At 44.0% G+C, this 23,235-nt stretch overlaps 1 protein-coding gene across 3 annotated transcripts in view; it reads left to right on the top strand.

Moving 5' to 3' along the window:
• Positions 1 to 14,768, top strand: part of LOC130284043 (gamma-crystallin-3-like) — a 34,540-nt gene extending 19,772 nt beyond the window's left edge. For all 3 annotated transcript variants that reach the window (XM_056533967.1, XM_056533965.1, XM_056533964.1), the window contains 3 exons: positions 13,013 to 13,103; positions 13,201 to 13,443; positions 14,343 to 14,768. In XM_056533967.1, the coding sequence (XP_056389942.1) occupies positions 13,095 to 13,103; positions 13,201 to 13,443; positions 14,343 to 14,618 (528 nt within the window). In that variant the 5' untranslated portion in view covers positions 13,013 to 13,094 and the 3' untranslated portion in view covers positions 14,619 to 14,768. The remainder of the gene's footprint in view (positions 1 to 13,012; positions 13,104 to 13,200; positions 13,444 to 14,342) is intronic.
• Positions 14,769 to 23,235: the final 8,467 nt, after the last annotated feature.

Genomic DNA, 23,235 nt, shown 5'->3' with positions numbered 1-23,235 from the left:
CCACAAAAATACCCTACATCAGTGTTTCCCAAACAGGGTGTCTCCAGCTGTTGCAAAACTCCCAGCATGCCTTGACAGTCAGTGGCTGTCTAGCAATACTGGGAGTTGTTGTTTTTCACATCTGGAGGCTCCGTTTTGGAAACAGTGCCGTACAAGATTTTTAATTTTTTTTATTGGGGGGGGGGGGGGGGTTTGGGAAACACTGAGAGTTTGTTTCTTAACTCAGTGTTTCGCAACCAGTGTGCCTCCAGCTGTTGCTAAACTAGAACTCCCAGCATGTACAGTCTCTCAGTGCATGCTGGGAGTTGTATTTTTGCAACAGCTGGAGGCACACTGGTTGCAAAACACTGAGTTAGGTAACAAACTCGGTTTCACAACCAATGTGTCTCCAGCTGTTGCAAAACTGCAACAATCAGCATGCATTGACAGCCGAAGGGTATGCTGAGAGTTGTAGTTTTGCAACAGCTGGAGGCACACTGCTACAACTCCCAGCATACCCTTTGGTAGTCTGTGCATGCTGGGAGTTGTAGTTATGCAACAGCTGGCTACACACTTTTTCATAGAAAAAAAGTGCCTCCAGCTGTTGCATAACTACAACCCCAGCATGCACAGACTAGCAAAGGGCATGCTGGGAGTTGTAGTTGGAACTCCAGCAGTTGCAAAACTACAACTCCCAGTGTGCCCTTTGGCTTTTGCATGGCGAGAGTTGTTGCTAAGCAACAGCAGGAAGTGAAGAGGCCTTACCTCTTGCTGTGTATCCTGCCGCCGGGACGCCGCCGCTGCTGCAGCCGATCCTGCTGCTCCTGTCACTGCCACCGCACCAGAGGGGACAGCCGCCGGACCAGGGCAAGGTAGGAGACCCCCTCCAGTGCCGATCTCTGCTCCGATCGCCGTCCCCAGCAGGTCCTGTGCCACCTCACTCCTGCTGGGTAAGGGTGAATGGGGCTGTATCGGACACTTGAGACCCGATTGACCCGGAATAACCGCAAATTGCACGTCTGAATTGACGCGCGATTTTCGGCGATCGCCAATATGGGGGGACCTCAGGACCTCCCTGGGCGACATGCTGGGATGCCTGCTGAACGATATCAGCAGGCATCCCTGTCAGGTCCCTGCCCGGTGAGCGGCAGGGGCCGGAAGAACGCAGGTCTGCTCATGCTGTTGCCGCCTCAAGCCTGTGTCATTCTACCACTATATGGTCTACTCTTGCTGCTGCCACCTCAAGCCTGAGTGATTCTGCCACTATATGGTCTCATAATGCTGCTGCCACCTCAAGCCTAAGTGATTCTGCCACTATATGGTCTCCAAATGCTGCTGCCACTTCAAGCCTGAGTGATTCTGCCACTATATGGTCTCCTATTGCTGCTTCCAACTCAAGCCTGTGTCATTCTGCCAATATATGGTCTACTCATGCTGCTTCCACCTCAAGCCTGAGCGATTCTGCCACTATATGGTCTACCTGTGTCATTCTGCCACTATATGGTCTATTCATGCTACTGCCACCTCAAGCCTGTGTCATTCTGCCACTATGTGGTCTACTCATGCTGCTGCCACCTCAATCCTGTATCATTCTGCCACTATATGGTCTACTCATGCTGCCACCTCAAGCCTGATTCGGATCAAACTAAATTTTTTCAGAATATTCGGCAAATGGAATTTTCAAAAAAATCTTTGGTTGGTTAGTTAGTGTTAGTTCAAGTAGTTTAATGTAATTTAGTTGGTTAATTTGTGATAGTTATGTAGAGTATAAAGTGATTTATTTGCATATTTAATGGTTTTTATAGAGTTAGTGTCTAGTGTTCTTGTATTATATTATGGTATTGCGTGGTTTTCCCTTCATTTTTGAATGCAAATTCACCCCTTTTCCACCTTTCTGCCCAGGCCATTTTTGGACAAGTGTCAACTTTTAAATGCTTTTACTTATCCTAGCCATTGTGAGATTGTTTGCTTGTTAAATATTATATTTCAGGACAGTGGGAAAAATTCAGTCACAAAATGTATTTGTTAGTAAAAAAAAAACATTTTTTTCACCTTACATTACAAAAAGTATACTTAGTAATCATTTGTAAAGGGATGAAATACTTATTTTCATAACTGTATATATACATTACATTTGTTTCTCTTGCCAACACCCTGTAAAGTAAACATTGTACCTGGGCATTTCTTGTCCCGGATCTTAGTGATCAGATGGAGGTTCCTCCTCTTCAGATCTGACCACATTTTTACGATGGACAATCGGGTGTGGATCCTTTTGTGTTTGGTCCTGAACTCCTCCTCCAGGCCATCCACAATGACCTGTTTGTCAGCCTGCGAGCCAGTTTGATCATAACCCCTTTGCAAAAAGCTCTGCAGGATGAAGATGCAAGTATATTAATTATCCCAATCTAAAAGTATTTGTTGTGACTATGTCTGTGGCATGCATGTATGGACAGCGTAGAAATATATCTCACATTCACATTGCACATCCATTTTCCTGCCTCACACTATCTACCCCTCACACACACACGGACACACACACACACACACACACACAGTCTATAGATTAAAGTTGGTGTTCTGTTGGGCTGGGCTCAGGAGAATCTTTATTTCTCAGACCGCCAGTATTTGCTGGTTCATTTAGAATTACCCCTGGTGCACCACGGGGAGACGAACCAACTTAACACCCAATACAGTACCGTCAGTTCACTAGACAGGTAAATCTTTGCTCAGCTTGACAATATCCGATTGCTCAGACCCCACACACATACAATAGCAATACAATCTGATCTTATAACGGTAATTTAAAATCTAATATTTCCCCTTCAAATCCGGCCCTTGAAGAAATACGCAAAATTATCAAGGACCTGCAGCCAATATTTGCGGAAGATGAGATGCTAAAAGAAATCTTCCCTGAACCTCCCATCTTGGCCTTCAGACAACCACACAATTTACAACAAAAGCTGGTCAGCCGAAAATTACCTACAGAAAGAACAGACACAGACAATGGGACCAAACCCTGCACCAAACCTCGCTGTAAACTCTGCCAACATATCTGCACCAAGATGGAAGCCACCCACAACAACAAGACATATAACATTAGGGGACTATACTCCTGCACATCCCCAAATGTGGTCTACATGATACAATGCACCAAGTGTGACATGGGATGCTACATTGGTAAAACTGGACGGAAACTCAACGAAAGGATGAATCAACACGGAAGTTCCATAAACCACCATAAAGAAAATGACTACTGCACCTCAGTTGGACACCTTTTTACCCAAACAGGCCACTCCACACATGACCTTACAATCAAGATACTGAGAGGGAACTTCAAAAACACACAAGAGAGAAAGACATTTGAAGCCAAAAGCTTGAGCTTTTTATCTCATCAAAATTTCTTATGACCTGTACTATACTGTATTCTCTTTTGCATCTCACATTGTCCTGCTTAATTACCAGTCTCTCCCCTGCTCCCCCCTCCCTCCCCCTTTTTCTAGTCTGTGTTCCCATAACAGGACAATTTATGGCCCATCTTAGTGTGAATTCTCCACATCTATTGTCTTAACCCCTGCATATTTGTGAGATGTAACCTGTGTCTTCTGCTTGTGAGCTTAGATTTGCTTTGGACTTGATAAAGGGAGGAATCCCGAAAGCTTGTCTCTACAAAATTATGTTAGTTCAATGAAAAAGGTATTACAAGATACTGCAACATTTTTTGATTTGCATCCCTTCAAAGACTAAATACTTAGTGCACCAATCAGTAATATCTACTTAGAACTGATAAATAGTGAAGTTGTATCTATTGCAAAATCATTTTTTTCATGCACAAATATATTTTAACTCTCTATCGGCATATAAAGAGATTAATCTAACATGCATGTGAAGTGTAATCAAATACACTGTGCTACACAGTGTAATGTAAAAATACTTACAGTGATCAGGAGTTTTTCCTCCTTCTTGGTAAACTTGCTCCCCACCATGTTTTCTCAGTCACAGGAAACTTTGCAGGAAACTTTGCAAAGAGTAACAAGTTGCGGAAGTAGATCACGCCGATATTGCGCATGTGCATGTGAATTTGATAAAGAATTTTCGCATAGAAAAAAAGGGACGTGCATATTACGAATATGCGATTTTCGCGAATATAGGATGGATTTTCACCCATATATTCATGAAATATCACAAATTCGAATATGGCCTATGCTGCTGATCACTATTGCTCTTTAGGGTAGGCAATTGGTTATAGTTTTAAAATGGTGTTATGCAGAAGAGCACTAGAAATAAATAAAGACAAAGGTATCTGGATACAGTCTAATATACAGTAGGAAACAGATTTTTAGCTTCAAATACATTAAAGCACTTTTATTATTCAGAGCGCACATTTAGTATTCAGTGTTCCTTAAAGGGGCTGTCATAAGCGATGCTCCGGCCGGACATTCCGGCCATGAGCTCATCTTCCCCCGTGTCCCGGCCCCGACCCCCGGCGGGGCTGGGATTCGCAGTCCCAGCCCGTCACTCCCCTCCGTCCCCGACCTCTGTCCCTCAGCGCCCCTGCCTTTTTGCGCGTGCGCCAGAACTGTGAAGTTTAAAAGGCCAGTGCACCTGTAATTAGTAGTATCACCTGCACCTTTTTATAAGTTTTAGCTCCTCCTTAGCACCCCTGCCGGATCTTTGTTTGCCCTGTGCCTTAGAGAAAGCACTTCTAGTTATTCCTTGCCGTGTACCAGACCTCTGTATTCCGTGACCCGACCTGGTTTCTAGCCACCAGCCTATTGACCTTCTGCTATCCTACTGACTACGCTCCTGTGCTGCCTGCCCTGACCTCTAGCCTGTCCGACTACGTCTTGCCTATTTCTTAAGTACCATGCTTCACCTCAGCCGCCTGTGTGGTCGAGTCATGCCAGGGGTAGCGACCTGGGTGTCGCCTGCCGCAGCAAGTCCAACCCGCTTGCGGTGGGCTCTGGTGAAAACCAGCGGCACCTTAGATTCCACTCCCTGGCACGGCCCGCGTCATCTGCCACACAGGTCCAGCGGATCTACTACTTAACCTGCTCCAGACTACCGTGGAACTACAGATCTACTACTCCCTGGGTACCTGCCATCTGCGGTGAGCCTTACAGGGGCATTCCAGGATTTTTTTTTTATTTCACTATGCTACAGGGGCTGTAAAGTTAGTGTAGTTCATAATATAGTGTCTGTACCTGTGTGTGACGGTTTTCTCACAATTCTTCTGTGATTTTCACCCCACTATTTATTTTTACCAGCATACAAAATGACTGTTGTCTCAGATTTTTCCCAGCTTGCAATGCGGCCGAGACCTGACTCACTAGTCAGCTGATGACAGGGAGCCTGTCTGCTTCAATGGGGGGAGTGATTGCTTGGTGGGAAAAAAATCAATCTGTAACTAATGCAGCGGCTGTAGGCACCCTGATTGAAAACCAAAGGTCTTTTGTTTCAATGGGTGGGGTGGCTGATGTGTGGGAGGGAGGAAAATGGAATTGTGGGATTTCTAGTCAAACAAAAGAAAACTCAAACAGGAAATAACAGTTCACAAAAAGCTGCCACAGTATTATGGTAATCTCACAACATAGCCATTTAGCCCCAAGACAAGCGCAGATCCTCCCTAAGCATGTCCATTACTGCCTGCCTGGTACGTATGAAAATCATCTTATGGTGGATAACCCCTTTAACTGACAAGGGTTTTGGGCATGGTTGTAAATGTGTGTGGCTTGGTAGGAATGGGCATAGGTTAAAATTAGAGATGAGTGACCCGAATTTTAGGGTGACCACGGCTCGCCGAACTTTCGAACATACGCAAAATAATTAACATGAGTTATGGAACACATTGTGTTTTGGTGTCCAGAGGAACCAGAAAACACGGTGGAAGTAATGTTATATCAGGTTGACCAGCATTCCTTGCAACTATCACATGATAAACCAGCAAATCATTGTAAACCTGGGGTTATGTATCAATCAGCTCCCAGGCCAATAGGAGAAAGCAAAGGCGGTCAGCGGTGGCCATTCTGGAGAGAGACACAGATAGAGAGACAGTGTGTGTGAGCAATAGGAGCTCCAGAGATACTGTATAATCAATCACAAAAGCCTAATCCACCATAGAACAATGATTCCACAGCACAGCCTTCATCTGTGAGCTGATCTCAGGGAATTCCTGCCCACAAATCCCAGTCAGTCCTATTCAAATATCTGTACAACTACTGAGCAAAGCTGTGGGCTGGCTGATCATGGAGACATCATTTGTTGTCCCTTCCTGCAGAAGCCTCATCGTGGACTTCAAATCACAGCAAGCTTTATTCCAGTCACAAACAAATATCTGTATAACTGAGAAAAGCTGTGATAGCAATACATATTTAAATCACTGTGAACACATCATGGCCATCTCAAGCATCTTACATTTACAGGCTTTAAGCGAACACACAGTATATCTACCAGTTGTAAGCTAACACAGCTGTAAAAACGCCTTGCTATAATGTGCATTAGCCCTCTAACTTGCTAGTACTGCCGTATTCTTGCTTTAATCAAACACACATTGTATTTACCTGCTTTTAAGCTAACACCACAGTTCAAAGTGTTGAAAGCTTAAGTTGACTATTAGTTAAGTGAAAAATCACCCCAAAAAGATTCAAATTAACCTTATAAAATATGTCTGGTAAAGAAATTGTTGGACAGGTAAAGTACAAAAGACCCTTGCCATGTTCTCTGCCAGTAAGAATGTTAGTGGAAATAGAAGCACCAGTACAGGTAGCAGCAACAGCAGCCAGGTGCCTTGTGGTAGTAGTAGCAGCTACGTCAGTCGTCCCAACTTACTGTCTGCCAGAGGTTGTTTGGTTTCACAGGATAGTACGATTGACTCATTCGAGGTCTTCTCATGAGGAGGAAGAAGAGTCTGACGATATGATGATGAGCCAGCTGTCCGTGGATTCCTCCTCGTCTACAGTTAAATGGTGCTGTGGAAATGTCGTACTAGATGGTCTGTTTCTTCATCTCTGTCTTTGCTTTCTTCCCTCGTACTAATGAGCAGAAGGATAGCACTAGCCATGAGGAGGAGTTGTGTCACAGTCAGCCTTTAAAGTGCGTTGCTGAGGTGGTGGAAGGAAATGCAGTGGCCGAATAAAGCACTAGTGGGACTGGTGGTGGTAGGTGTGGTGGGGATACTGTAAGGCAACATGGTAGATATGCTCAGGGGGAACAAGGGGGCCATGATCAGACATAAGAGGAGCAGTAGGGACAATGAAGAGGATTTTAACTATGAGGATGTCAGCAGGCCTGTTGGTCTGAGTAACTCAAGAGCAGGTGACAGCGACACTGCTGGACCTGCAGAGAGAAAGTAAGGCACAGCTAGGGCATGCCTTTATGTATTAAGCCTCTACTTCAGCACGTCGAAAGGCATCATAAGGCCTGACTACAAGTATACCTAGTCCACCAATGCTTGCTGTCTGGTGGCAAAAGCTAACACTACTTCACCCCTGCCTCCTGTCCGTTGGCTACAGTTACTACTAGTCCCGATTAGCACAATCATATGGTGCAGAGGGTGGGCCAATACATGCAAAATGTCAGTGTCCAGCACAGTGCATGCAGTGCAAAATTTTAAAAACCTAAATTTTTAAACCTCCTGCTGTCCACTGGCTACTACCAGTCCCTGTATTCTGGCCTCAGTCATTCCAGGGCTTTGTAATGTCGAAAGATCCCGGCAAAATCTTCATGCGCTCCAGCTTGAAACAGCCTTTTTCAACTGCATACTGCATACTGCATAACATTACATTGGCTCATTAAATACATGGCTTTGTGACTGAAAGGGCCTCAAGGCACCTTTGCCCCATAAGAAGACACTATCAGTTTGAATGACACAAGGTAGACAGTTACAGATTTTGCATTATGGACTTTTTTAGTTACACCTCTGATGCTGGCTACTACCTGTCCCTCTAATCCTTGCTGCTGCTATATCAAGCCTTGCCCTAAAAATATGTAAACCCTACATTTTTAAACATCATGCTGTCCGCTAAAACTCTTACTTGTCCTCTTCCTTCCACTGTGTGCTGGTCTGTGGCCACTCCCAATAGTCCACCATCACCTTTGCTGCTGCTAACTTCAGCTAGGCCTTGAAAAATTTTTAAAACCTAAACTTTTAAACCTCCTGCTGTACACTGGATACTATTAGACCTCCTACACCTGCTGTATGCTGGATACTATAATTTTTCTCCTCCTGCTGTGCTTTGGCTACTATCATAAGTCCGCCTCTGCTGTACACTGGATACTAATGATCTGTCTCTTTCTACTGTACTCTGTATACTACAAGTCCCTATAGTCCATCTTCACCCTTGCTGCTACTATTTTTTCCGTTTTTGCATTTTCATTTTTTCCTTATCACCTTCTAAAAATCATAACACTTTCAATGTTGCACATAAAATTCCATATGATGGCTTATTTCTTGCGCCACCAATTCTACCTCGCAGTGAAAAACCTACGGCGAAACGGAAAAAAAATTAATTGTGCGACAAAATTGAAGAAAAATTTAAATTTTGTAACTTTTGGGGGCTTCCGTTTCTACACAGTTCATTTTTCGGTAAAAATAACACCTTATCTTTATTCTTTAGGTCCATACGGTTAAAATGATACCCTACTTATATTGGTTGGATATTGTCGTACTTCGGAAAAAAAATCATAACTACATGCTGGAAAATTTATATGTAAAAAATTCTCAACTTCTAACCCCTATAACTTTTTTATTTTTCTGCGTATGGGCCGGTATGAGGGCTAATTTGAGGGCTAATTTTTTGCGCTGTGTTCTGAAGTTTTTATCGGTACCATTTTTGTATTGATTGGCCTTTTTGATCACTTTTTATTCATTTTTCATGATATAAAAAGGGACCAAAAATACACTATTTACACTATTTACACCGCACGCGGCAATACCACATATGTTTTTTGTTTTTTTTTATTTACACAGATTTTTTTTTTTTTATGGGAAAAGGGGGGTGATTCAAGCTTTTATTAGGCAAGGGGTTAAATGACCCTTGTTAACTTTTTTTTTCTTCACTTTTTTTTTTGCAGTGCTATAGCTCCCATAGGGAGCTATAACACTGCCCACACTGATCTCCTTTGCTGATCCCTGCAAAGCCATAGCTTTGCATGGATCAGTGAGATGGGGGCTCAGGCTTGGAGCAATCAACGTGACCCCGTTTTAAACACCGGGACCGGGTGTAGGGCATACAGGTACGCCCTACGTCCTTAAGGAGTTAAACCTCTTGCTGTACATTGGCTACTAGTAGTCCCACCAGTCTGCCATCACCTTTGCTACACATACTCGATCCATAATCCCCAAAAAAGGGATAATTATTTTAAACTCTTAAGGACATAGGACGTTCTCTAACGTCCCCACTACCTGGGCTTTAATGCCCAAGTACGTTAGAGAACGTCCTGTTGTATTTCCGGTCTCTGCCGCTTGCCGGGCTGAGATCGGAACCGGATGCCTGCTGAAATCCTTCAGCAGGCATCCAGGGCAAACGCCGAGGGGGGCCATGTAGGCCCCCCATGTCGGCGATCGCCGCAAATTGCAAGGGAAATCCGGGCTGATTGGGTCTCTGGGACCCAACTGCCCGGTAATTTTGCATGATCCCGGCTGTCACAGACAGCCAGGACCATGCTGGAATATAGGAGCGAGGTGGCAAGCCTGCCACCTCCTCCGATCCCCTGCGATCCGTCGGTTAACTAACCGACCAATCGTAAGGGGGGGGGCGGTTACTTCCTCCCACACTGCCTGGCCCCCTGAAGTCCAGAAAGGACGGGAGGAAGACCGGAGGACGCGGCGGGGGACGGGGGAGTGCTGGGGACCGGCCCCGGTACTTACCTCATCCCTGAAGACCCGGATCCTGGCGACGGAGACGGCGGCAGTGGCGACAGGTGAGTCGATCTTCAGCCGCGGGCGGGCCCTTATCAGCAATGCACGTCGCCGTAAAGCGACATGCATTGCTGTATTGGGACCCTGTATACTACAACTCCCAGCATGCCCAGCCAGCCCTTGGCGTCTGGGCATGCTGGGAGTTGCAGTTTTGCAACATCTGGAGGTCCACAGTTTGGAGACCACTGTGCCCTTCCAGATGTTGCAAAACTACACATCCTCAGCATGCCCTTACTGTCCAGGCATGCTGGGAGTTGTAGTTCTGTAACATCTGGCCCTTCAGATGTTGCAGAACTACAACTCCCAGCATGCATGGACAGTTTTGGCATATTGGGAGTTGTAGTTTTGCAACATCTGGAAGGGCACAGATTGGGAACCACTCTATTAGTGGTCTGCAAACTGTAGTCCTCCAGATGTTGCAAAACTACAACTCCAAGCATGCTGGGAGTTGTAGTTCGGCAACATCTGGCTCTAGAGATGTTGCCGAACTACTACTCCCAGAATGCCTGAGAATGCTTGGAGTTGTGGTTTTGCAACAACTGGAGGCACACTGGTTGGGAAACATTGTCTGTTTCCTAACTCAGTGTTTCCCAACCCGTGTGCCTCCAGCTGTTGCAAAACTATAACTACCGGCATGCACTGATAAACTGTGCATGCTGGGAGTTGTAGTTTTGCAACAGCTGGAGGTCCCCCCCCTGTGAATGTACAGGGTAAATTCACATGGGCAGGGGGCTTACAGTGAGTATCAGGCTGCAAGTTGCAATGCAGCAAATCTTGCACGGCAGCTCAAACTCGCAGCGGGAAACTCGATGTAATCCCCCACCCATGTGACTGTACCCTAAAAACACTACACTACACTACACTAACACAAAATAAAATAAAAAGTAAAAAAAACTACATACACATACCCCTACACAGCCCCCCTCCCATTAAAAATGAAAAACGTCTGGTACGCCACAGTTTCCAAAATGGAGCCTCCAGCCGTTGACTGTCCAAGCATGCTGGGAGTTTTGCAACATCTGGAGGCACCCTGTTTGGGAATCACTGGCGTAGAATACCTCTATGTCCACCCCTATGCAAATCCCTAATTCAGGCCTCAAATGCGCATGGTGCTCTCCCTGTCGTATTTCAAGGCAACAGTTTAGGGTCACATATGGGGTATCGCCGTACTCGAGAGAAATTGCCTAACAAATTTTGGGGGGCTTTTTCTCCTTTAACCCCTTATGAAAAGGTGAAGTTGGGGTCTACAACAGCATGTTAGTGTAAAAAAATAAATGTTTTACACTAACACGCTGGTGTTTCCCTATACTTTTCATTTTGACAAGAAGTAAAAGGGAAAAAAGCCCCCCAAAATTTGTAATGCAACTTCTCCCGACTACGGAGATACCCCATAAGTGGGTGCAAAGTGCTCTGGGGGCGCACAACAAGACCCAGAAGGGAGAGTGCACCATGTACATTTGAGGTGATTTGCACAGGGGTGGCTGATTGTTACAGCGGTTTTGACAAATGCAAAAAAAAAAAAAACATGTGACCCCATTTTGGAAACTACACCCCTCACGGAATGTAATGAGGGGTGCAGTGAGAATTTACACCCCACAGGTGTCTGACGGATCTTTGGAACAGTGGGCTGTGCAAATTAAATATTTTGTACAGTCCACTGTTCCAAAGATCTGACAGACACCAGTGGGGGGTAAATGGTCACTAGACTCCTCAAGGGGTCTAGTTTCCAAAATGGTATGCCATGTGGGGGTTATTTTGCTGTCCTGGCACCATAGGGGCTTCCTAAATGCAACATGCCCCCCGAGCAAAATTTGCTCTCCAAAAGCCAAATATGACTCCTTCTCTTCTGAGCATTGTAGTTTGCCCGTAGTGCACTTCAGGTCCACTTATGGGGTACCTTTATAGAAGAGATGGGGTTACAAATATTGGGGGGTCTTTTCTGCTATTAACCCTTGCAAAAATGTGAAATTTGGGGGGAAACACACATTTTAGTGATTTTTTTTTTTTACATATCGTGAAACCCCTGTGGGGTATTAAGGCTCACTTTATTCCTTGTTACGTTCCTCAAGGGGTCTAGTTTCCAAAATGGTATGCCATGTGGGGGTTATTTTGCTGTCCTGGCACCATAGGGGCTTCCTAAATGCAACATGCCCCCCAAAAACCATTTCAGAAAAACGTACTCTCAAAAATCCCCTTGTCGCTCCTTCCCTTCTGAGCCCTCTACTGCACCCGCCGAACACTTTACATGGACATATGAGGTATGTGCTTACTCGAGAGAAATTGGGCTACAAATATAAGTATACATTTTCTCCTTCTACCCCTTCTAAAAATTTAAAAATTGGGTCCATGCTGTTTTCCGATACCTCTGTATGCATTTCAACAACAGCAGGCATCTACAAAAACCAGGGATACTTTATAAGCCTATACAATGCATGAACCCATTAAGCTGTTTAAGGCTATATTCACATGGCAGAATGTCCATGTGGAATTCTGCACAGACACTCTGAGTAGAGTTCCATAGAGGTTGAATATTTTTGCGGTTGGAAATGCATTGCTGTCTATGAAACGGCACATTTCAAAGCAGTCCTAGTGCTGGCATGTTCTGCCAGAGCTCCGCTGTCTGTGGAATGTCCACAAAAAAGTTTTCTCATTTTTAACAAAGATGCTTTCAGTATTAAGAGATGAAAATTATGTTGGACAGAAAAACATGATGACTTGGTGAACTAATTTATACTAGTTAATAGTTATATATTGTTCTTTGTATTGTGCATGTTTAAATAGTTAGGCTCCTTAAAATAACTACCGTAAGATTATTAGTTTATGTACAAATTAGTGAGTTTTAATTGTTATTTTTAGTATCTTTTCTCTGATGTTTTAGTTACTTATATGTAACCAAATGTATAATGTGTTGCACAATTTAGTCATGTGCTAGACTAGAAAAGAAATGTTTTTAATGTAAATGTTTTGTATAGTTGGCTGCTTTTGGCTTTTAAAATCTAGTGAAAGCAAAATACTACAACAAAAGTCAAAGCAAACAGTGAACACTCTATAGTACATATAAAAAGCTATTCATTCTCATTAGTTGGCACAAAATTCTGTATGTACCTTTTTCAACAGCGTACGTATATAAGGGCTTTTTCCATCCAGTTAACTAACAGTTGAGACTGTGCTGTGTGGTCAGACTTGTTCCTAAAGCATCATGGGCAAGGTAAGAAAATTATATGATATGCTACTTGTACTAAAAAAAAAATATTTTTTATGTTATGTGTTATTAATATGCTGTTATTGATCTTCTAATTTCATAGATTATATTCTATGAGGACAGGGATTTCCAGGGTCGCTCTTACGAGTGTCACTCTGAATGCCCAGATTTATCCTCATACTTTAGGCGTTGCAACTCTATCCGTGTAGAAAGTGGAAACTGGATCCTATATGAACACCCCAACTACAGAGGACACCAGTATTTTCTGCATAAAGGAGATTATCCTGACTTCCAGCAATGGATGGGTTATAATGACTCCATTAGGTCTTGTCGCATTAGCCCACAGGTCAGTTCATGAACATTATTATAATTATTATTATTTTGTTAAACCATTGTTTTTGCCAAATATGTATTATAAGAATTTTAAATATTGTATCCATTGACATCTGTGGACTCAAGCTGTACCTCTAGGTTCAGTGAATTTTACAATGATGCATACATAATGCTCCACACATGCCAGATAACAAAAATATTCTCCTCTAGAGGTATTTCTTGTTGTCACTTTATGAACACATTTCATTAAAAAAAAGTTATATTATATATAACACTGTTATGGGTACATTTATAAAGTCATAACCACTGCAGAAAATTTATAGTAGGGTCACACCTTGTGCATGCGCAGTGTACTTTATGCTGCAGAAGCATCGATGGCAGTTACAAGCGTGAACTCACTGATGCGGCTAGACAGCTCTGGTGTCTGCTCATAATAGCGGATTTCCCACTGTAAATTTAGCTGGCCACATCAGGGAGCTCACTCTTGTGACTGCCGTTGGGGCATCCACAAAATGAAATACGCTGTGGATGCGTTATATGTGACCCTACCCTTAGACAGCATTTATGTTCAGAATCCACAATAATATCTGGGTATATATCAATATGGTTTTCAATATAGGTTTCTATCATCCTTTTTGTTATTAGACAGCAAACACCTGTGCAAAATTTGTCTGTTAAGAAAAGCTGAATTGGTTTCAAACCCAAGTGTGAGGATAAAGAAGCATGAAGCAGACACTAGGCCCTTCTGTTCTAGTAGTAAAACCTTGCACCATAATGCAGGACCAATGTAGTCTCTGTTGTAACGTCCTCTCCTCTGTGTATGTCTTTGGCACAGTTTTATATAAAACAATGCAATGTTCTGCAAAGTTGGAAAGGAATAATTTTGTAATATTTTAATTTTTTTTTAACCAGTACCAAGGTTCATTTAGAATAACCATCTATGAGAAACAAGATTTCAGAGGTCAGATGATGGAGTTCAGTGAAGACTGTCCTCACGTGTATGAGCAATTTAGTTACAATGATATTTATTCTTGCCAAGTGCATGATGGATACTGGATGTTCTATGAAGAGCCCAACTACAGAGGACGTCAGTATTACCTGAGGCCTGGAGAGTACAGAAGATACACTGACTGGGGAGCAACATCTCCTAAAATTGGCTCTTTTAAGCGTGTCCATCATTTCTACTAACCTAAGAAAAAGGAACCATAGAGTTTAATTATTTCAGTCAGGAAATATAAGAAATGTTCTTAACCAAGCCAACAATAAGCTCCTTTGGACATATCCACAATTTCTATGAAGCTGAGGGAAACATTAAAGTAGAAGAAAAGAAGAAAACTAAAAGGGCCCTTTAGTGAACTTAAACCTTTACTGAAATAATAAAATATATTTTGAAAATTGTATTTTTGTTCAATTTAATATCATTCATATTGTATGTGCAAGAGGCTTGGATATTCTCAACCTGACACACAGCAATCAGACATTGATGGCCTATGCTCTCGATAGGCCATCAATGTGAAATGCCCAGAAAACTCTTTAAAGAAGAGGTCCCACAGAGGAAAATATATCCCAAAGGATAAGGGACAAATCCCTGATCACAGAAGGGTCCATCCACTGGGACCACACTTTATCTCCTGTACGGAGTTCCGGCTCTCCTCAGACAAAGGGGAGTTGGCACACCCCTTCATTCATCTTTATGGGAGATCCGGAGATACAGTGCTCTACTCTTGTATCTTCTGCTATCCTATAGAGATGAGTGGAGGGTGCATGCCGACCCACGCTCTATGCGCAATCCTTTGGTAGGGGATATATTTTCCTTCGTGGGACTTCTCCTTTAAGGCCAGGTTTCTACTTGACAGTTTTTGCTGTTTTTTTCTTGAAAACTGACGTTGCAGCTCTTGAGACTAAAATAAGAGGGGATTCAAAAGGATTGGGAAACATAAAGGAAAGACTTATTCTTCTCCTTTCTGCTGTCTGTGTAGAATGTAATACTGATTGTTTTGCTATTAATAAATTGGCACATATATTTTCCCATTTACAAAAAAAATAAAATTGAAAAAAATTCTAGTTTTCAGTCACCAAGGGCTTGGGCTGTGTTCACAAGTGACAAAGCAAAGCTTTTCTTCTTTTGATAATAGACTGATTCCTAAAAACTTTGCATCAGCATGAAGTACATTTAAATGAACTTAAACTATTAAAATATGCCTTTCAAACAGTGGCAGATTCTGATAGAGGCTCCATATTGTCCCTAAAGAACACTAATTACATTTATTGACAAAAAATAAACAAACATAATAAATAGAGATGAGCAAATCGAAGCAGACAAACCCAAATTCATTACGAATTTCAGGATTTGTTTGATTTGCAACGAACGCCAATATCGCTGTGATTCTATTGTGTGAATCGCTTCATTAAACTCCATTTAACAGCGTTCCAGGCTCCAGGACACCTAAAATGGCAGATTCACATGTCAGTACACGGGGCAGGGGATGCTGGGAAGGTGGGAAGGCAAGGCGGGAAGGGAGGTAGGCGGGATGACCCTAAATCACATGCAGGATGCAGCCTATCAGCATTCATTCACCCCTGTGATGTCACAGCCCTATATAATTGGCAGCCATTTTGCGGCTGTTCATTTCATGCAATACACTGCAGAGGGATAGGACGGACTGCATGTCTCTGTGTGTTACACAGACACACTGAATTGATTATAATGCAGTGTTCCACTGCCAACTGCTAGTCACATCAGTGTTGTGGACAGAGAACAGTGCAGTGCTTGTTCTCACTGAGAAGGATTTTTACTCTAGCCATTAACCTCCCTGTCACTTTATTCAGCATTTCATCAGAGAGGGGCAGATAGCTTTTCATTGCCTCATACATATCAACAAGCTGCCTGAACTTCATTGACCTCATCACAGGAGGCAGGAATTATATTTCAGTGCCGTTCTATGTATCATCTGCTGCTTATACTAGTCTGTAGACGGTATAATAACAGTCAGTTCACACCATTCCTAACACTCTGTGAAAGAGTGCAATTTTGGGTATAATACACTTTTTTTGTGTGCTGCTGCACTGTTGTGTCCTGCTGCTGTGCAAAAAAAAAAAAAATTTCAGCGAACTGTAGTGCATTTCTCTGCCCTCATATGTGCACACCACATACCTACGTATCTGTAAATCTGTAACAAGCCAAGATACTGGGAAAGTCTAGGCAAAAGTAATCACCGGCTGGTGTTTTATGAAAATACGTTTTCCAAGTGTACTGTAGAGCATTTTTTTTTGCCCTCATACGTGCATACCACATAAGTACATTTAAGTAGTGTACCATTTTGTACCTGTTAATCTGTCAAGGGCCTACATACTGTGAAAGTCCAAGCAAAAGTAATCACCGGCTAGTGTTTTTCGAAGATACGTTTTCCAAGTGTACTGTAGTGCATTTTTTTGCCCTCATACGTGCATAACACATACCTACATCTAAGTAGTGCGCTTTTTTGGACCTGTAAATCTGTAATAAGCCTACATACAGTAAAAGGACCGGGAAAACGAATCACTGGCTGTTGTTTTATGAAAATACGTTTTCCAAGTGTAGTGTAGCGCATTCTTTTGCCCTCATAGGTGCAAACCACATACCTTCATCTAAGTAGTGCCCTTTTTTGTACCTGTTAATCTGTAACAAGCCTACATACAGTCCAAGGCCCGGGAAAACAAATCACTGGCTGTTGCTTTATGAAAATATGTTTTCCATGTGTACTGTAGCGCAATTTTTTGCCCTCAGACGTGCAGACCACATATCTACATCTAAGTAGTGCACTTTTTTGGACCTGTTAATCTGTAATAAGCCTACATACAGTGAAAGGCCAGGGAAAACTAATCACTGGCTGTTGTTTTTATGAAAATACGTTTTCCAAGTGTACTGTAGAGCATTTTTTTTGCCCTTATACGTGCATAACGCATACGTACATCTAAGTAGTGTACCATTTTGTAGCTGGTAATCTGTCAAGGGCCTACATACTGTAAAAGTCCAAACAATAGTACTCATCGGCTGGTGTTTTACAAAAATACAGAGATTTTAGGCACATTTTAGCGCATTTTTCTGCCTTCATAAGTGCATACCGCATGCGTACATCTAAGTAGTGTACTATTTTGTACCTGTTCATCTGTCAAGGTCCTACATACTGTGAAAGTCCAGCAAAAAGTACTCATCGGATGGTGTTGTACTCAGATTATTTTTTAAGTGTACTGTAGAGCATCATACTGCCCTCATCAGTGCATACCACATACCTACATCTAAGTAGTGTACTATTTTGTTCCTGTTAATCTATTAGGCCCTACATACTGTGAAAGGCCAGCCAAAAGTAATCACCTGCTGCTGTTCAAGACAAATACTATTTTAAGCGTAGTGAAGCATATTGTACTCCCCTCATACACGCACTAAGTATGTCAGGCAGAGAAGTGCCAGGACATGCACAGAGGAGTGGCAGCTGCCTAAATCCTTCAGGCTGAGGTCGCAGCAGACTAGGGGCAAGTGGAAACAGGAGTTGCAGTGAGAGGCCTGAGCTTCCGTTATCAGCTAACGGTCGTGTTTCGACCAGCAACCCATCTGCCATCGTTAATTGGTTAACACGGTCATCCACTTCATCACAAGTGACATCTGACACGCCCAGTCAACAGTCGGTTCCTCAGACACAACCCTCAGTTGGCATGACCCAGGAGCAGTCCCTGTCCTCCCATTTCCTCTGTCCTATGATGTTCCCTCTCCTACAGAAGTATCTTATGCTGTGGGTTCAGCTCCACTATTCACTGAGGATGATCTAATACAGGACAGTCAGCAGCCACTGCCATGCCAAGAAGGGGAGGAGACTTTCGCTGCTTGCTCTGCTAGGCGGGCCAGTAGTGATGAGGAGAGTGACGTGGGAGGCGATGTTGCCAGGGTTCAGGGTCCTGAAGCAGACACTGTTGAGGAACCTGAGGAGGACATCAGTGACGTGCAGACACAACTCGATGATGATGAAGCCAATCGCAATTGGGAGCCGAGTGCAGAAGGGGCTTCATATCATCAGGAGAAGAGAGTTGCAGGTTGCCCTTGAGGCAGCAGCTGAGGAGCAAGGCGGTAGCATGGTTGGCAGTCAGCGTGGTGGCAGAAAAGGAAATTCTGGAGCCAAACGTTACTGGAGGAGACCACCTGCTTTGCAGCAGCCTACCTTCCCAGGAGGTAGTGGTACTGGGGTTCCTGGTGGCAGTAGCAGTCTATTGGTGCAGACTGTTGGTGGGAAAATCAGCTACTCGGCAGTGTGGCAGTTTTTCATCAAGCATCCGGAGGAGGTTCAGATACCTACATGCAAGATATGTCGGCAGAAGGTAAAGCGTGGCAAGGATCCCAATGTTGGCACCACGGCCCTGCGTCAACACATGTTTCGCCACCATAAAGTGGCCTGTGAGAACCGTGGCTCCGATGTAGTGGTCCAGGCTCCTGCATCACCCAGTGGAACGCCACTTCCCCCTTCTGCCAGCCAAGGCTCTGTGGTGTCCTGGTACTGTACTCGTACTGTACCTCGTGTTATAAGTCCCCAAAGTCAGAGTTCCTCCATACTGACAGGATGCTCTTAGTGGGATAACCCCTAGTCCCCTCTTCCTTCTTTAATTTTATGTGTATATTGTATATAATGTATAGTGTAAATATTGCTTCCAGGACCTTAGGTCACATGATTTATAATTATATTGTTCTGCTATGGTTACGGACCTTCCAGGTCATGTGCTCATGTCACGTGTTGAACCACAATGCTTTGTATTAATACTGACAGGTCTGGGGGGAAAAATAAGCTTGAAGCCCGCCCCTTTAGATATAAGGGCACTGTTTCCACTCATCGCTCTCTAAGTTCCTGGTTGCCAAGGAATTCTGTGTATACCTGCAAGACAAATCTAGGCCTGAAGCCTGCTAACTTCCACTGAATACAAAACCGTGAGTTCAATCTAACTCATTGCTAATCCTACGTGACTGCTGGACCCAAACAATTCCCCTAAATCCCGTGGAACAGCGTAAAGCAATTACAGCATAAATCAAGCTTATTCCCTACAAGGTCCCAACTAGAGATGAGTGAATCGAAGTTGACGAACCCGAATTCGTTACGAATTTCATGCAAAATTTGATTCGCAATGAATACGAATATTGCTGCGATTCTATCGCACAAATCGCTTCATTAAACTCCATTTTACAGCGTTCCAGGCTATTGGAGACCTAAGATGGCGGATCCACATGTGAGTACATGGGGCAGGGGATTATGGGAGGGTGGGAAACAGCGGCGGGAATGAAGGTAGGCGGGCTGACCCTTGAACCACATGTGAGATGCAGCCTATCAGTTGTCACGATTCGGCTGGCAGGAGGTGGATCCTCTGTGCCAGAGAGGGATTGGCGTGGACCGTGCTAGTGGACCGGTTCTAAGTTACTACTGGTATTCACCAGAGCCCGCCGCAAAGCGGGATGGTCTTGCAGCGGCGGTAGTAACCAGGTCGTATCCACTAGCAACGGCTCAACCTCTCTGACTGCTGAAGATAGGCGCGGTACAAGGGAGTAGACAAGAGCAAGGTCGGACGTAGCAGAAGGTCGGGGCAGGCAGCAAGGATCGTAGTCAGGGGCAACGAAAGGAGGTCTGGAACACAGGCTAGGAACACACAAGGAAACGCTTTCACTGGCACAATGGCAACAAGATCCGGCGAGGGAGTGCAGGGGAAGTGAGGTATACATAGGGAGTGCACAGGTGAACACACTAATTAGACCAACTGCGCCAATCAGTGGCGCAGTGGCCCTTTAAATCGCAGAGACCCGGCGCGCGCGCGCCCTAGGGAGCGGGGCCGCGCGCGCCGGGACAGGACCGACGGAGAGCGAGTCAGGTATGGGAGCCGGGGTGCGCATCGCGAGCGGGCGCCACCCGCATCGCGAATCGCATCCCGGCTGGAGGCCGTATCGCAGCGCACCCGGTCAGTAGATCTGACCGGGGCGCTGCAGTAGCGAAGATGTTGCGAGCGCTCCGGGGAGGAGCGGGGACCCGGAGCGCTCGGCGTAACATCAGTGTTCACTGACCCCTGTGATGTCACAGCCCCTATATAATCGGCGGCCATATTGCCTCTCTTCATTTCATCTATGCACTCAGATGGAGAGGAGGGGACTGCGTGTGTATGAATAGCTCATACCACAGAGTTACACTGCAACTGCAAGTCACATCAGCATTAGGGAAAGACAGGAGTGCAGAGTGCTTTGCTGTAACACTGAGAAGGATCATTGATAGCTAAACTTCCTATTCACGTTATTGAGCATTGCAGCAGAGAGGGGCAGATAGCTGTCAGCTGCCTCATACAGATCTCCAAGCTGCCTGAACTATCTGAAGCATCTTACCTCCTCCTTTTTCAGCCCAATTGAGTTTATTTTTATTTGCTCCACAAAACTTCTGCTGCTCAGAATTGTGTGAATTGTGGATTTTTTTTTTTTGTGGTGCTGCACTGTTGAGTCCTGCTGCTGTTCAGAAATAAGTCATATTAGTGTGGACTTTAGTGCCTTTTTACCATTTTTCACCTGTTACTCTGTCTTTGTGCTAAATTCAGTGTTATACCACACGTTATACACCTGCCGATGTATTCAAGAAAAAAATGTTTTTCCTGCGTACAAATATGCTTTTTCAGTGGCCTTATCATTGCAAAGGGCCTAAATACAAGCAAATAGCGTACCATATACTACCTTTTTTTCTGTCTCTGTGCTAAATTAAGTGTTATACCACACGTTATACACCTGCCGGTGTATTAAAGAAAAAAAAAGGTTTTCCTGCGTACAAATACACTTAACAGTGGCCTTATCATTGCAAAGGGCCTAAATACAAGCAAATAGCGTACCATATGCTCCCTTTTTTCTGTCTCTGTGCTAAATTCAGTGTTATACCACACGTTATACACCTGCCGGTGTATAAAAGAAAAAAAAACTTTTTCCTGCGTACAAATACGCTTAACAGTGACCTTATCATTGCAAAGGGCCTACATACAAGCAAAAAGTGTACCATATACCACCTTTTTTTCTGTCTCTGTGCTAAATTCAGTGTTATACCACACGTTATACACCTGCCGATGTATTAAAGAAAAATAATTTTTTCCTGCGTACAAATACGCTTTACAGTGGCCTTATCATTACAAAGGGCCTAAATGCAAGCAAATAGCGTACCATATACTACCTTTTTTTCTGTCTCTGTGCTAAATTAAGTGTTATACCACACGTTATACACCTGCCGGTGTATTAAAGAAAAAAAAGTTTTTCCTGCGTACAAATACGCCTCTTCAGTGGCCTTATCATTGCAAAGGGCCTACATACAAGCAAATAGCGTACCATGTACCACCTTTTTTCTGCCTCTGTGCTAAATTCAGTGTTATACCACACGTTATACACGTGCCAGTGTATTAAAGAAAAAAAAGTTTTTCCTGCGTACAAATACGCTTAACGGTGGCCTTATCATTGCAAAGGGCCTAAATACAAGCAAATAGCGTACCATATACTACCTTTTCTTCTGCCTCTGTGCTAAATTAAGTGTTATACCACACGTTATACACCTGCCGGTGTATTAAAGAAAAAAAAAGGTTTTCCTGCGTACAAATACGCTAACAGTGGTTTATCATTGCAAAGGGCATACATACAAGCAAATAGCGTACCATATACTACCTTTTTTTCTGTCTCTGTGCTAAATTAAGTGTTATACCACACGTTATACACCTGCCGGTGTATGAAAGAAAAAAAAACTTTTTCCTGCGTACAAATACGCTTAACAGTGGCCTTATCATTGCAAAGGGCCTACATACAAGCAACAAGCGTACCATATACTACCTTTTTTTCTGTCTCTGTGCTAAATTCAGTGTTATACCACACGTTATACACCTGCCGGTGTATTAAAGAAAAAAAAGGTTTTCCTGCGTACAAATACGCTTAACAGTGGTTTATCATTGCAAAGGGCATACATACAAGCAAATAGCGTACCATATACTACCTTTTTTTCTGTCTCTGTGCTAAATTAAGTGTTATACCACACGTTATACACCTGCCGATGTATTAAGAAAAATAATTTTTTCCTGCGTACAAATACGCTTTACAGTGGCCTTATCATTACAAAGGGCCTAAATGCAAGAAAATAGCGTACCATACATAGGCGTGCGCACGGGGTGTGCCAGGTTTGCCTGGGCACACAATAATCAAGCCCAGGCTCCGTCAAATTCGGGATATCCCGGGAGCATAGGAATCGGGGGGACACATCCCCCCAGAAAATCATGCAGGGGGACAGATCATGGGGTAATCCTCCCCAGTTCTGCCCGCAGACTTTGCTGTATCATATGCTCCCTGGGTCTATTTAACCCAGGGAGGCATTTATAGCTGTTCACTCTCTGCCGGAGCTTCTGGACTGTGTGCGCACACAGGTCAGAGAAGGCCGTGACTCCTTCCCAGACGCAGGCGCTGATGACGTCAATCATCAGCGCCTGCACTGTGGACAAGAGAGAACGCGGCCCGGCTCTTCAGGAGATCGCTGCGTGGGACTAGGTGAGTTTTTTTTGTTATTTTCTTTGGTACTTTGGGATGGGGAATCGTGTGGGTGGTGACCCGGTGGGGTGGTGACCCGGTGGGGGGCTTTTAGTCACAATACACAGTGTTACTTCACACTTACTCTACTGCAGTTTTTCCCAACCAGGGCGCCTCCAGATGTTGCAAAACTACAACTCCCAGCATGCCTGGACAGCCTTTGGCTGTCTAGGCATGCTGGGAGTTGTAGTTTTGCAACACCTGGAGGCACCC

Source organism: Hyla sarda, chromosome 8, assembly GCF_029499605.1.
Source record: "Hyla sarda isolate aHylSar1 chromosome 8, aHylSar1.hap1, whole genome shotgun sequence".
NCBI lineage: Eukaryota > Metazoa > Chordata > Amphibia > Anura > Hylidae > Hyla > Hyla sarda.
The sequence above is the reverse complement of the archived record's forward strand: the minus strand, read 5'-3'. Positions and strand labels throughout refer to the sequence as shown.